This window comes from Leptonychotes weddellii, chromosome 10 (genome assembly GCF_054177405.1).
Source record: "Leptonychotes weddellii isolate Sample4059 chromosome 10, ASM5417740v2, whole genome shotgun sequence".
Lineage (NCBI taxonomy): Eukaryota > Metazoa > Chordata > Mammalia > Carnivora > Phocidae > Leptonychotes > Leptonychotes weddellii.
The window spans coordinates 36,230,991-36,245,865 of NC_138378.1; the positions used below are offsets into that span (position 1 = coordinate 36,230,991).

At 38.8% G+C, this 14,875-nt stretch overlaps 1 protein-coding gene across 1 annotated transcript in view; it reads left to right on the plus strand.

Moving 5' to 3' along the window:
* Positions 1 to 14,875, plus strand: part of MACROD2 (mono-ADP ribosylhydrolase 2) — a 412,997-nt gene that overhangs the window by 304,069 nt on the left and 94,053 nt on the right. The window contains exon 2 of the mRNA XM_081833248.1: positions 7,409 to 7,490. Within this exon, the coding sequence (XP_081689374.1) occupies positions 7,469 to 7,490 (22 nt within the window). The 5' untranslated portion in view covers positions 7,409 to 7,468. The remainder of the gene's footprint in view (positions 1 to 7,408; positions 7,491 to 14,875) is intronic.

The following is a 14,875-nucleotide window of genomic DNA, read 5'->3' on the forward strand; positions in this document are numbered from 1 at the left end:
GTCGCTTTTCTGATGAGAGAGTTGTTGCTCTTCTTTTCTTCAATCTCCTGTTGAGTTTGTAGGTGTTCGGAATGGTTTGATCCCTATCCAGCTGAATTCCTGAGAGGAGACTAAATCCAGGTCTCCTACTCCTCCACCATCTTGCTCCGCCCCCGCAGCATCATTGTTTCTATTTTGAAACTGACAAGCACTCTCTATGAAAACATCAGCACTGAGTTCAAGAGGCATTGTGCTCAGCATAGTATCATTGTATAAGATGACAGTTGGTGACAGATGCCTCCTGCCCTTTATATAGCTCTTTTCTTCTTTGCAAAAGCATGCAGGCTTCTCTATAATTCTGTTCTCAGGTCCTCTGGCAAGCATAAAGGAAAGTCTGTATTTTAAAAAAGTTACTTGGTTCTGGAACTAAACACCCTTGAAAAGTATCTGCCATATAGTTACATTTTAGTCAGGTCTGTTTGCCTAAGCATATGAGTATATGCCAGTATTTACAGAGCTAGCTCCCATTATGCATCAGGACCTACACTAAGCACAGGTAGTATAGTGAGCTCAAAAATGAGCACCACCCAATTCGTCATAGGGTTCTAGTTTAAGGTATAATGAGGATTACACTGAGGTTGTTAATTCCTAAAAACATTAATGTCGCCTTTTGTATTATTTACAATTATGTTTTAGCCTGAGGACCCATGTGAGTTTACTAACAACTTGTTCATAAAAGAAAAAAAAAAGTTTGAGTCATTTTAAGTACAGAGTTGCTTTGACTACAAAAGTGGGTATGTACACTTTAGGAAGTTCACCAGGAAAATGGGCTAGAACCAATAAAAGTTCATCTGGAAAGAAGTAATTGGAATTTGAGTAGCCTTGACAGGTTATACATCACCAAAAAGGAATACTGATTTTTTTTTTTTGCCCTTCATTGTGTTTCTGTACATTATTCCATGAAATGTTATTAAAGATTACATCAGTTGGGGTTTAATCAAGGAAGCAGAACCTTGTGAGTGATATGGAATATAGGATTTATTATAGGGATTAGATCTTATACAATTGTGGGAGAAACCGGGGAAGTAAATGTCAAGGGGATAGTTGACTGAGCAGAGAAAAGCCCTTCATCAGGACCCAGGAGAGGGAGCTGGTGAAGGAGTCTATGGAAGGCTGTTGTCTCTGCATCTGCCGAGGCCTGTAGCATGTCAGCAGGGCAGCTGGTCAAGAGGCAGGTCAAGAGGCAGCAGAGAAAGCTGGAAGCAAAGTGGGGGGAGGACAAGGACAAAGTGGAAACCGTGAGAGGAACCTGGAACCCACATGGACAAACTGCCACATGCATCTGTCTCCCCGCTTCATGGAACCCCAAAGCTGCAATGCCCTACAGAGGGAGGTGGTGCCTTTTGAGACAGAGCTGCATGTGTTCCCAGCCTAGACTCAGTAGGAGAAAGAGCAGAAGATAGAGAAGCTGTGAGCCCAGCTGCTACCCCACACCCAGCTGATGAGCAAAAACGTACCCTCCCTGCCTGGGGTCCTACCCACCCCTGCCTAGTACAATGCCTGCAGCTGCACTTCTGCCCTCAAAATCTCATGGAAATTTCTCTGTGGCCAATGCTAACACAGAACCATTCAGAGGAGTGTCATCCCAGCTTAGCCGAGGTGACATAGCACAAAATTACCACAGAGATAGACAATCACTGAGATATATGAAAGAAAGAAAGAAAGAAAGAAAGAAAGAAAGAAAGAAAGAAAGAAAGAAAGAAAGAAAGAAACTATAGACATAATATAATTCAATCCTTTCCTTTTTTTTTTTAAGATTTTATTTATTTATTTGACAGAGAGAGAGATAGTGAGAGCAGGAACACAAGCAGGGGGAGTGGGAGAGGGAGAAGCAGGCCTTCCCCCGAGCAAGGAGCCTGACGCGGGACTCGATCCCAGGACCCTGGGATCATGACCTGAGCCGAAGGCAGACGCTTAATGACAGAGCCACCCAGGCACCCTCAATCCTTTCCTTATAAAGACATGAAAGCTGGATCCCAGAGAGACTCAGTGGCTTGTCCAATGTCACAGAGCTAGTGACAGGCCTAGAAACTCAGTCCCATGTGTCTCCATGTGAGCGATATCACAGAAAGAATACTTGATGTGGAGTTAAGGTGCCTGAGATTTTGTCACTAATTGTTCGGCCTTGAGAAAAAAAAGCACTCAAATCTGGATTCAGGTTTTCTTGTGAGAGAATGGCACGTGCGCTAGGCCCAAGAAATTGGAGGTGCTCAGTTAATATCTCTTAAATAAATGAGTAAATATAGTCTCTCTCTTTTTTTTTTTTTAACATATAATGTATTATTTGCTTCAGAGGTACAGATCTGTAATTCAACAGTCTTGCACAATTCATAGTGCTCACCATAGCACATACCGTCCCCAATGTCTATCACTCAGCCACCCCATCCCTCCCACCCCCCACCACTCCTGCAACCCTCAGTTTGTTTCCTGAGATTAAGAATTCCTCATATTAGTGAGGTCATATGATACATGTCTTTCTCTGATTGACTTATTTCGCTCAGCATAATACCCTCCAGTTCCATCCACATCGTGGCAAATGGCAAGATTTCATTCCTTTTCATGGCTGTATAATATTCCATTCTATATATATACCACTTCTTTATCCATTCATCTGTCCATGGACATCTTGGCTCATTCCACAGTTTGGCTATTGTGGACATTGCTGCTATAAACATTGGGGTGCACGTACCCCTTTGGATCCCTACATTTGTATCTTTGGGGGTAAATACCCAGTAGTGCAATTGACTGGGTCATAGGGTAGCTCTATTTTCAACTTTTTGAGGAACCTCCATACTGTTTTCCAGAGTGGCTGCACCAGCTTGCATTCCCACCAACAGTGTAGGAGGGTTCCCCTTTCTCCGCATCCCCGCCAACATCTGTAATTTCCTGACTTGTTAATTTTAGCCATTCTGACTGGTGTGAGGTGATATCTCATTGAGGTTTTGACTTGGATTTCCCTGACGCTGAGTGATGTTGAGCACTTTTTCATGTGCCTGTTGGCCATTTGGATGTCTCCTTTGCAGAAATATCTGTTCACGTGTTCTGCCCATTTCTTAATTGGATCATTTGTTCTTTGGGTGTTGAGTTTGATAAGTTCTTTATAGATTTTGGATACTAGCCCTTTATCTGATATGTCATTTGCAAATATCTTCTCCCATTCTCTCGGTTGTCTTTTGGGTTTGTTGACTATTTTTTTTTTTGCCATGCAAGAGCTTTTTATCTTGATGAAGTCCCAATAGTTCATTTTTGCCCTTGCTTCCCTTGCCTTTGGCGATGTTTCTAGGAAGAAGTTGCTGTGGCTGAGGTCGAAGAGGTTGCTGCTTGTGTTCTCCTTTAGGATTTTGATGGACTGCTGTCTCACATTTAAGTCTTTCAACCATTTTGAGTCTATTTTTGTGTGTGGTGTAAGGAAATGGTCCAGTTTCATTCTTCTGCATGTGACTGTCCAATTTTCCCAACACCATTTGTTGAAGAGACTGTCTTTTTTCCATTGGACATTCTTTCCTGCTTTGTCAAAGATTAGTTGACCATAGAGTTGAGGGTCCATTTCTGGGCTCTCTATTCTGTTCCATTGATCTATGTGTCTGTTTTTGTGCCAGTACCGTACTGTCTTAATGATCACAGCTTTGTAATAGAGCTGGAAGTCTGGAATTGTGATGCGACCAGCTTTGCTTTTCTTTTTCAATATTCCTCTGGTTATTAGGGGTCTTTTCTTTTCCATACAAGTTTTAGGATTATTTGTTTGAAAAAAGTGGATGGTATTTTGATAGGGATTGCATTGAATGTGTAGATTGCTCTAGGTAGCATTGACATCTTCACAATATTTGTTCTTCCAATCCATAAGCATGGAACATTTTCCATTTCTTTGTGTTTTCCTCAATTTCTTTCATGAGTATTTTATAGTTTTCTGAATACAGATTCTTTTCTTCTTTGGTTAGATTTATTCCTAGGTATCTTATGGTTTTGAGTGCAATTGTAAATGGGATCGACTCGTAAATATAGTCTCTCAAGAGCAACCATTTTACACAATTGTTCTTTTGCCGAACATAAAAGAAAAATTGAAAATATGCTCCTGAGCCTCAATAGTGAGGCATTCTTATTTATTGTCATGTAATTTATCTGGGGCTAGGATGGATCACCAGGCTCTTTTCCCTTTGCATAAACCAAATTTCCAATCTCTCAGCCATGTACCCATTAGACTTTCTGTGTTCTTCTTGTCACCCCATTGTGGCTTCTACTTGATCTTGATCCCTTCAGTCTGAAGCTTTCAAGAGAGATCACGTACTACATAACTGGAAAAGCAAGAATCGAAACAATTGGCAACAGGAAGAAACCAGAATATCAGATTTCTGGCTATGTATTCCATTTTGTTCACAAATCTGCAATCTGGGCAGAGTTCAGTAGGAACAGCTGATCTCTGTTCCATGTGGCATCACCTGGGTTAGCTCAAAAACCAGGAGGTGAAATCATCAAGAGGCTAACCAGTTTCAGCTAGGCTATTGGCTAGAACTTGAACAAATGGGTTCTCCATGTTCCTTGTGGCATGAAGGTTGGATACAAGAGTGACCCTCCCAAAAGGACGAGGCAGAAACTGTATCACGTTTAATGTCATGGACTTTAAAGTCACATAGTATTTCTGTCAGAGTTGCAGGCAAGCCTAGATTTAAGAGGAGGAAATATAGATCCCACTTCTCAGTGAGAGGAGTATCAGCATTACATTTTAAGAGAGTCTAAGGGGTGGGGTATCTCATTGCACTTGGAAAATATAATCTACCACAAGCAGTGATCAATATCCATTATGAGTTTATAAACACAAAACTTGTCAACTAATGGAGTTCTTTTCCAACAATAAGCCCAGAGAATAAGTTTATGCACATGTATATAAATACATTCACATATGCATACATAAATGTACTTGGCAAATGAGGGTTAATTCTTAGATTCAATTTGCTTCCAAGATATTTTCAGTGTTACGCCTCAGGGTCAGGGCAGGGAAAATGGGCCACTCAATTAGTTTAAAATAAAAGCACTTTTCCCCCATCATCCATCTACTCTCTGGAAAAATAAATCAGGCTGCTAAATTCTGGACTCATACCATTTCCATGGTAACAAAGCCTAAAATGCTAAAAGGTGGATTATAATTCTTTGCAATATTTAAGAAATCTGTCTTTAGTTTCTGTGGTGGTTAGAAGTTCGCTTAACAGCAATGAGTAGCATTACTATCACTAACCCTCCCCCATACAAACACACATGCAGGCAACAGGAGTGTTTTTTAAAATCCCATAATTTATACTGAGTGACCATAAAGATAGGGGGAAATGAGTAAAAATGAGACTGTCCAGTTTGGTCTCCTTAGATCTGCTTTGAATCAAATTTTCTTGTTTTAATTTTGATCTCAGTTAGGTGGCTTTAGAAATAATCTGACCATTTGAAACCTGGAGGAAAAGTCAACCCATAGGTACAGAAGTAAGAATAATTACGGTGTTTGGGAATTACAAGTAGTTTAATATAGCCAGAGAGTAGAATATGTCTAACACAGAGTCTTATTTTTGGTGTTAGGACTTTTAATTATAAAGTTTTTCAAATACACAGAAAAGTATAGAAAATAATATGATCTCCAGGTACCTACCCCCATAGTTAATACATTTTACCCATTTGCCATAGTTTTCTCAAATCTCGTTTCTGAAGTTCATGTGTGACATTTCTAGGTATGTTTCTGTATATTGGTGCTTATGAATGAATCCCTACACTTTTATATCTTTGTGCTTTAAAGATTTGTATAAATGGCATTATAGAGAAGATGTTTTTTGTAACTCGTTTCTATTGCTCAACATTATGATTCTTATCTTTAGCTACAGGGCATGAACACACCATAAGGAGAGCAGAGACGAGCATTCAGTATTACACAGATAGCTAACCATTTATTCAACTAAATTTATATTTCACCCGAAGAGTGAGTTGATGGTGACAGTTTTTGCATTTGTAGAAAATGTTAATGATATGCAGACAGGACTGGACACCAGAAACTCAAGTGAATACAGGGAAAAGAAAATAAGGTTTATTTGCAACCCAGTCCTTCCATTTCTGGAGGCCAGATGCTTTCTCTTACAATCCATCCTTTGCGGGGAGGGCTACTGGGGCTGAGTGGTATTTGGTGATGATAGCACAGAAGTCCAGCGACTGACCAGGAGGCAGCCTATCTGGACTTATATGGGGATCAGGGAGCCACGTCTCTGAGCTTCCAACAGGGAGCCCTGACCATTCCTTGTGTCCCAGCCCTCCCTGCCCGCCCATCCCTGTAGATTTTCTCTCCTGCTGGGCACTTTGAATTTGCCTAGTGTGAATCTGTTTTCCACAGGCTGGGAGAGCTGCGGGGCTAGGTGGATGACATACATTTGGGTTCATTCATGTCCTGCCACATGCACGCCCCACTTCTATTCCCTATTGCCATGAGAAATGCCTTGCTTGATGTTCTATTCAATTACCAGTTGCCGTTTGATAGATTGAGTAATTTTTAACTTTTTGTAGACTGTTAAAATAAAAGGACTAAAGGGATGTTTATTTTCAAGACACGAAATGGAGTCACTGATTTAATATCAGATATACATGAGCTATTAGGTGTACTCCATCTCTCTTCTCTGTTTACCATATTACTCTCCAAAGGTCTCAAAGAAACACCTTACATAGAGAAGCTTTCCCAAAACAGGAAAAAGGGATGACAGACCTGTTTTACTTTTGAGGTGGCGCTTACTTATTCAATAATATCCACCAGATTAAAGTTCTGTTGACCTCATGTCACTGTCAACTAATTATATTGTACTTCTGTTGCATTTCTGAGTATGTTAAGCTAAAAGCAAGTGACTTTCCTGCAAATTAAATTGCAAGAAGCTTTTTAGACCATGTTCAAATACTAACAGTTTTGATAAATTTATTTGTCTAAGATGGGTAGGACAAAGAGCTCTTTGTTTACTGACATACTTTATTGTCAGTCTGCTATACACCTCTTGTATGGTTGTTTTATAGGGCATAAAGTTTAGATATCCTGTGGGAATCTCCGATCTTATTTACAGCTTGCTGCAAAGTGGCTTATTGTCATTTATTATTTCTTATTTGATTTATATAACATCTTTCCACCAAAGAGCCCATGGGCTTATTTACATAAAGAGTGCACACACACACATACACACACCAACCCACACGCACACTTGAGCTTCACTCAACACTGTCATATAGTTAGCAGTAGAGTACCAAAAATCTACAGGAGGGTTTTCCATCTGTTTTTTGCTCCAAAACCATGTTCTGGAATATTTCTGATATTCCAAGGTCACCATATTTCCTTTCACTTTGAGTATTTATTGTTTGCCTCTAGGTGGATCGGATCATCTTCTGTGTCTTCTTAGAAGTTGACTTCAAAATCTACAAAAAGAAAATGAGCGAATTTTTCCCTGCAGGTGAGTAAAGTGATTTGCTTTCTTTGGAATTGAGGATGGAAGTGGAGGCATCGGCTATACTCTATTTTGTTTCCTAGCTTAAGGAAATGTTGCAAATATGATCTCCATACACCAGTAACCCATGGCAACTTGTGTCATAATTTTCAAGAATTCAGGGAGGTGACAGGAAATCTAAGCCCTTGACCTCTCTGTCCCAGGAGGTCATAGTGTTGTCTTGGGGAAGTCAATTCATCTCTTGAGTCTCACTCAGTTTCTCAACATCACAAGTGAGGGGCTGGACCCAATGACCTCTAAAGACTGTTCCTCTGGCTCTAAATCACAGGATCTGTGATTTGTTCCCCACACATCCAAGTTGTCTAAGCCTGTGCCTACATCCACTGTGTTAAACACCTTGGTTAGGAATTGCGAGGAGCCCGTTTATATTCGTAGCCAGAATTCAAACAGTTCCTGCGCTCTCTCCCTATTCCCCTCAATTTTCTTGGCCCAAATTGCAATGAAGATAGCAGCCCTTCTTAGGGCAATCTGTGAAAGGTGCTCATTCATCGCAGTTCACATTTGAGAATGTAGGCAAAATATCAGAGTTATTAAAGAGCCTTGTTTAGGGACGCCTGGGTAGCTCAGTTGGTTAAGCATCTGCCTTCAGCTCAGGTCATGATCCCAGGGTCCTGGGATCGAGTCCTGCATCGGGCTCCCTGCTCAGCAAGGAGTCTCCTTCTCCTTCTGTCTGCTGCTCCCCCTGCCTGTGCTCTCCCTCTCTCTCTCTCTGGCAAATAAATAAATAAAATATTAAAAAAAAAAAAAAAAAAGGAGCCTTGTTTACATTGATTGAATGTGTCATTAGATTTGGTTGGCCTGGTTAATTTGAATATTGCCCCCCATTGTTCCTCTTCCAGGCTTGTTTAATACCTAGTTATTTTGATGGTGCCATTCAAGTCACAGTGCTCAAGGTGCTTTCCTCAGCCCTGGTAAGAATGGCTTCCAGGAAATTTCAAGCTACTGTGAGCATTGTTGATGCCTGCCTCAGAGGGAGTTTTCCTTTGAGGTTTCCCTATCCATGTGAAGAGGATTTCCATGTACCTGGTGACTCTGGCAGGTGGGAGGGAGGGCATGGTGCACATTCACCCTCTTGGCAGCCTGTCAGAGCCATCTAGTAAATGTAAATCCAGGACACCCTGCCTGAAGATCAGAGTAGAACACAGGTAGCTGTCAAGAACAGCCACAGAAAATGGCTGGAGATGTTCAACTTTGTGCTAACATTCAAGGTGAACTAAGTACCTCTGAATCATTTGAAGTCCTGCTCTCTAGTTTTATCATTGACAGGTGAATCTGCTAAGTGTATTTAATTGGAGCTTTCAACTACAGTATTTCCCTAACTAGGACATACTGTAAATTCAGAAAGACTCCCCATGTGATGAGGAGAGGATTGTCATTGTGGCCTTTTTTTTCCTCCTTTGCCTTCTCCCTTCTCCTTTTTTTACCATTTTAGAATTTTTTAAACAACTCATTAATTTACAGCATGTAAAGCACTTAGCAACTATTGAATAAGTAGTTGTTAGTATGAGCTAAATTTAATAAATTCTTCTCCCCATAATCCAATGGCTTTTTTTTTCTGTTTCAGTCTCCTCGTTTCATCCTTTCTCTTTATTTCCTACATAACCACAGTGAGCTGACTGTGCCTGCATTTCTGTATTTTTAAAAGTATTCTCTTTTTTTGAACTTTTAAGTATTCTTAAGAGAAAATGTTCATTCATGAAAAAAGTGTGACTTGCCATGGTGTGTGATGCAAATATTCTCGTGTCTTGTCAATATCACAGCATATTTCATAAGCTTTCATCATTTTGGACTTCTTGAGTGTTTAGAAATTATGGTGTATCTTCCATTTTCATGTCTTCTAAAATAAAAACTTGTTTTTGCTCTAGCATATGATATAAAATAATTGCATAAGTATGATCAATTGATATTAAAACAAATCTATCCATCAGCAGATATATCCAGTGGTGCAAAGCCAAAAATCATACTATACATTTATTCTAAATGGAACAGTTTTAGTGGTCTAGAATATATTAATAATTATGAAAATAAATTATTATTTGAAAAATTGCTACTCTAAGTAAATCCAACATGCATCTTAGTACTTGAGCAAATGAAACAATAATAAAATCATCCTGAGTTTCATATCAATACTTTGAATCACAGCATGCTCATAAAATTATTTCCAGTGCATATTTATAATAGTAAGCACATTTTTAAACTATATGTCAAAATCCCCCCAAATTGTCGAGTATTTCCATAATGCTGAAGCATCAGCCATTTGTAAATTCTGAATATGCACTGTGAAATAAAGGTGACTTCTAATGGAATGTGTGACTACTAATATAGATTATATCCATTATCTGTCCATAATTTGAACTTATGGTTAATTCATAACCATACCATCTTTGATTGGACTTGCCATATATCCACCCTAGACTGACTTACTCAGATTATCTCTAACTAGTCTTCTTAACCCTTTCCAATGCAATAATAATAGTTCAGGAAAAAAAAAGTCATTTTATATTAAACTAAATCTCTATGTTTTGGGGTATATTAATCCCGTGTCTTTACATTTCATAATCGGGAATCTGAGACAAAATACATAAAAAAACAATACAAGTGAGGTTAGATCACATTCAAGATATAACACATGCAAAACTACTACCTAATATTAATGCTAGGAATAATAGCTAACATTTATGGATAGCTTTCTCTCAGCCAAATGCATGGGCTAAGTCAGGTCATCTTTAGGCTAATTCTAAGAAAGTAGGCACTATATTAACCCTACTTTTTGATATGGAAAATGATGCATACCTGAGAAAATGAGGCATATGGCTAGGAAGCAACAAACTCTATTTCAAAATTGAGAACAGCATCTGTCTTTGCACAAGTGATAATAGTTCGCTTCCTCAGAGCGTCTCCAGACAAGACTGAGTTCGATTTCAGGGATGCATTTGGAGCACTGAGAAAGTCTCATTCCTAATGTCATCTGCTGCCCATCATTGTTCAGAGTCGCCACGCTTCTCTTTCTTCTAATACCTATAAATGTCCTCCTGGAAACTTTCTACTATGAGTCAAATTGGTACTTTATCATGGATCTCAAAATCAAATCCCAACCCCGTTATCTAGGTAGTGCGGTGCTTTGACCTGAAGGTAAGCAGGAGAGTGGTCACTGGAAAGCCAAAAGGCCTTACTTATGACCACAAGGGAAGATGGAGGAGTGCTTGTAATAGTTTGCTAGAGCTGCCGGGACAAAGTACCACACACTGGGGAGCTCAAAAAACTGAAATTTATATTTCCATGATTCTGGAGGCTCGAAGTACAGCATGTAGGGGTCAGCAGGATTCGGTTCTTCTGAGGTCTCTCTTCTTGGCTTATAGATGGCCATCTTCTCTCTGTGTCTTCATGAGGTCCTCCCTCTGTGTATGTCTGTGTCCCAATCTCCCTCTCCTTGTAAGGACATGAAAATTGGGATTTTCATGGGATTAGGGCCATGGGATTAGGGCCCACCCTAATAACCTCATTTTAATTTGATCACTTATTTAAAGACCCTATCTCCTAATACAGTCACATTCTGGGGTATTGGAGGTTAGGACTTCAACAAAATATTTTGGGGGACACAACTCCACCCCTAACAAAGCCCATCATGGAAATGCAGTAGGAACCATAAAGGAAAGAAAGCAGCAACGATTTTTTTTTTCCCAACAGTTTTATATCTTGCTGTGGGTGAAGCATATTTGACTTTTTCCTTCCAGATGTATTGTTTGAAAGTCTAGTGTGGCAGCTTTATGGAATTACCATACACTTTGGTTGCAAATAATTTGGTTGCAAAAAATTTGGTTGCAAATTTGGTTACAGTACACGATGAGATGGCCTATGGCAAATCATATTTGTACGATGCAACTCAGAGATCTCTTTGTTCTTTACATAAAAGGTTTGTATTTTTCAGTTTGTAGGATTTATTGTGTGTATTTTTCATAGATTTGGAATATGGAAGTCAATTTTTTTATTAGAGACTAAGTTCAATAGAGAATTTAGGGATATTAATTTTCCTCATAATAAGAATGTCAAATTTACAGTTTTGGAACTATATCAAAGAATCCTGATGTTGGAAATAAAAAATACTGTGGTCAGGCCCCTCCCCCACAGTAGGGAAAGCCTACATTTGTTTATTGCAATGGTTCTCAACTATATTTTTCAAGAAGGAGTAGTTCTCCAAAATAATTTTTTAAGTTATATCCTCTGACAAATGGGCATGATATTTTTAAAAATTTTATCTGGGTTTACTCTTTTAAACCTAACAACACAAAGATTCACCTGACCTCTTCTTCTTCTCCTCTTCTCATTGATTTTGTAAGCTTTTCTCATCCAACATCATTCTTTATCTTTCTGTCCATCAATCAACAAATAATTTATTATATGCCTACTATATACCCAAGGTTTTGGTCACTGCTGCATTTAAGATATAGTTCTTATAATATGCCCGAGAGAAGTATTATGCAGAACAGTTGGAAGACAATATTAGCAAATAAGTATAGCCTTGATATGGTCAAAGTACCCAGGAATTCAGAGACAAATATGTCTGAGGACCAGGGTGGTTGTGGCAAGTTTCGTGAAGAATGTGTACTTCAAGGTTAAGCAGGCGCAGAGAAGTGATGCCAAGGATTCTGTAAGTGACATAGAGGAGGAAGGGCAGTTCAGATGGAAGGATTTGTGGAATAAGTAGGATGCTTATCTCCAATTTGTGAATCCCTGACTGAGAAATGTTGACTCTCATCAGCATGTAATTGTATGACTTTATGCATGTTGCATAACCTTTTTATGCTTCACTTTCATCATGTGTAAACACAGTAATGGGCCAATTCCAAATAGGATAAATAACAATGTAAATGAATATTCAGAGAGGTGTCTAGACCAAGCATCATAAATTTTAAAATATCCATGTTTATTTCTTATTACAATTTTTTTTTGTTTTTTGGTGTGTTTTTCTTATTACAATTTTAAAAGGAGATATCTTAATTATTGTGACCATCTTAATTAAAAAGTATAAACTTATTACAAAAGTAGTACAGATTTATAGTAAAAATAGATCATCAAAACAAAGAAGATACAAACCATTGAAAATTAATTATCTTTTGTGGTTAATCCTTTGGGTCCTTTAAAATGAAAAATGCAGACAATCAGAAATGCAGTCTTATCACTTGCTGTGTGTCACCACAAATCTTGAACTTTTCTTCATGTCATTATATATTCTTCCATAACATAATTTTAATGGACCTAGTGTTTACCCAAAAGCAGACTTTTGAACTATAGAATTATTATTGCAAATTATTCTCTATGTATTTATAAATAACACTTATAGAAAAGCATCTTTACAGATAAATATTGGCATACAAACACAGTTTTTTAAGAATACTTTTCTAGAAGTAGAATTACTTTTTCAAAATGTATACACAGCCAAAATATTCCTTATAATAATTGTCAAATTGACCATTATGTGTCAGTGTCATATACTGAACAACTGAAGGGTCATCATTCCCAGAGTCAAAAATGTGAAGGCCCATACCTCACACTAAGCACCCTGAGTGATCAGGGTGCCAACCCAGTGGGGTTCTGGTGAAGGTTCACTTCTGAGCTGCAGGTGGCCATTTTCTTATTGTACCCTCACATGGTGGTGGAAAGAGAGAGCTCTCCCGGGTCCCTTACATAAGGGCACTAATCCCACTCATGAGGGCTCAACTTTATGACCTAATTACTTCCCTAATATCATCACATTGGGGGTTAGGATTTCAACATATGAATTTTAAGGGGACACAAACCTTCAGCCCATTGCACTGAGTTCACATTCCCATGAGCAATATATGAGAGTTTACTTTTCCCCCTGCTCTTCCCAATCAGGCACATTCTCGTCTTTTGATGTTATCACTTTTATACATGAAATAAGGTAATTAATGGGTAGCAATGTGTATTTCTTTTATTTCTAGTATGGCTTATTCTTTCTTTCAGTTTTTTATTATATCTCCACATTTCTTATGAGAAATTGCTAGTCATATCCTTTGCACATTTTTTACTATTTCATCTTTTTTAGTGATCTGTAATAACTTTTTGTATAGTAAGTTTCTTAGTTCTTTTCAAATATATGTTGCAAGGAGTTTCCCATTTTGTCATTTGTGTTTGTGGTATTATTCCTTTATAATCAAGTCAACGAGGAACGGTAGAAAGACAAAAGAAAAATGAAAGATAAATGTAAAAATAGAAAGAATGGAAGGAAGGAAAGAAGGCAGGGAGGGAAGGTAACTGGAAGGAGGAAACGAATAAAGGTAAAAAAGAAAGAAGAAACACTTTTAATTAGAGAATGAAGTTGAAAACTAAAAAACTCAAAAATTACCTTTATTTTAAGCCTATGTACTTGATCCCATAAGATATTATCCTGTTTCTAAATAGGATTATTCTTAGTTCTCCTCAGACACTTTTTAGGCAAAGCAATGTGCTTCCTGATTTGCAAAGTATGGTAGGGAAAAAAATGCCCTTCCCTCAAGGATGCCTTAAGCCTCAGAACCTGTGAATATGCTAGGTCACATTACAAAGGGGAAATAAGATTGCAGATGAGATTTAGGTTGCTAATTAGCTGACTGAAAGATGGGGACATTATCCTATGTTACTTGAGTTGGCTCAATATAATCACAAGGGTCCTTAAAAGTTAGAAGAAGGAGAGGGGCGCCTGGGTGGCTCAGTCGTTAAGCGTCTGCCTTCCACTCAGGTCGTGATCCCAGGGTCCTGGGATCGAGCCCGCATGGGGCTCCCTGCTCAGCGGGAAGCCTGCTTCTCCCTCTCCTGCTCCCCCTGCTTGTGTTCCCTCTCTCGCTGTGTCTCTCTCTGTCAAATAAATAAATAAAATCTTTAAAAAAAAAAAAGAAGAAGGAGGTAGAAGAGAGTCAGTGGGAGATATGGCTACGGAACAATGTTCAGAGAGATGTGGTCACCGACTTTGAAGATGGAAAAGAGGGGCCATGAGCTGAAGAATATGGCCTCTAGTAGCCAGAAAGGCAAGGAAACAGATTCTCCCCAAGAGCCTTCAGGAGCAGCGTAGCCCTGCGGACATCTTGATGCTAGCCCACTGAGATGCAGGTCAGACCTCAAACCACACAACTAAGATGACAAATTTGTGTTGTTTTAAGTCATTACATGTGTGGAAGTTCATTATAGCAGCACTAGCAAACTAATTCACCAGTTGTCTTTGCATAAGTCAAAGAAACACACACAAAAACCTGCTTACCCAGTCTGAATTGTACATTTTTTTCCACAAATGGCACATTCATTGTAGAGAAAAAAACTACAAAGTGAAAGAATTC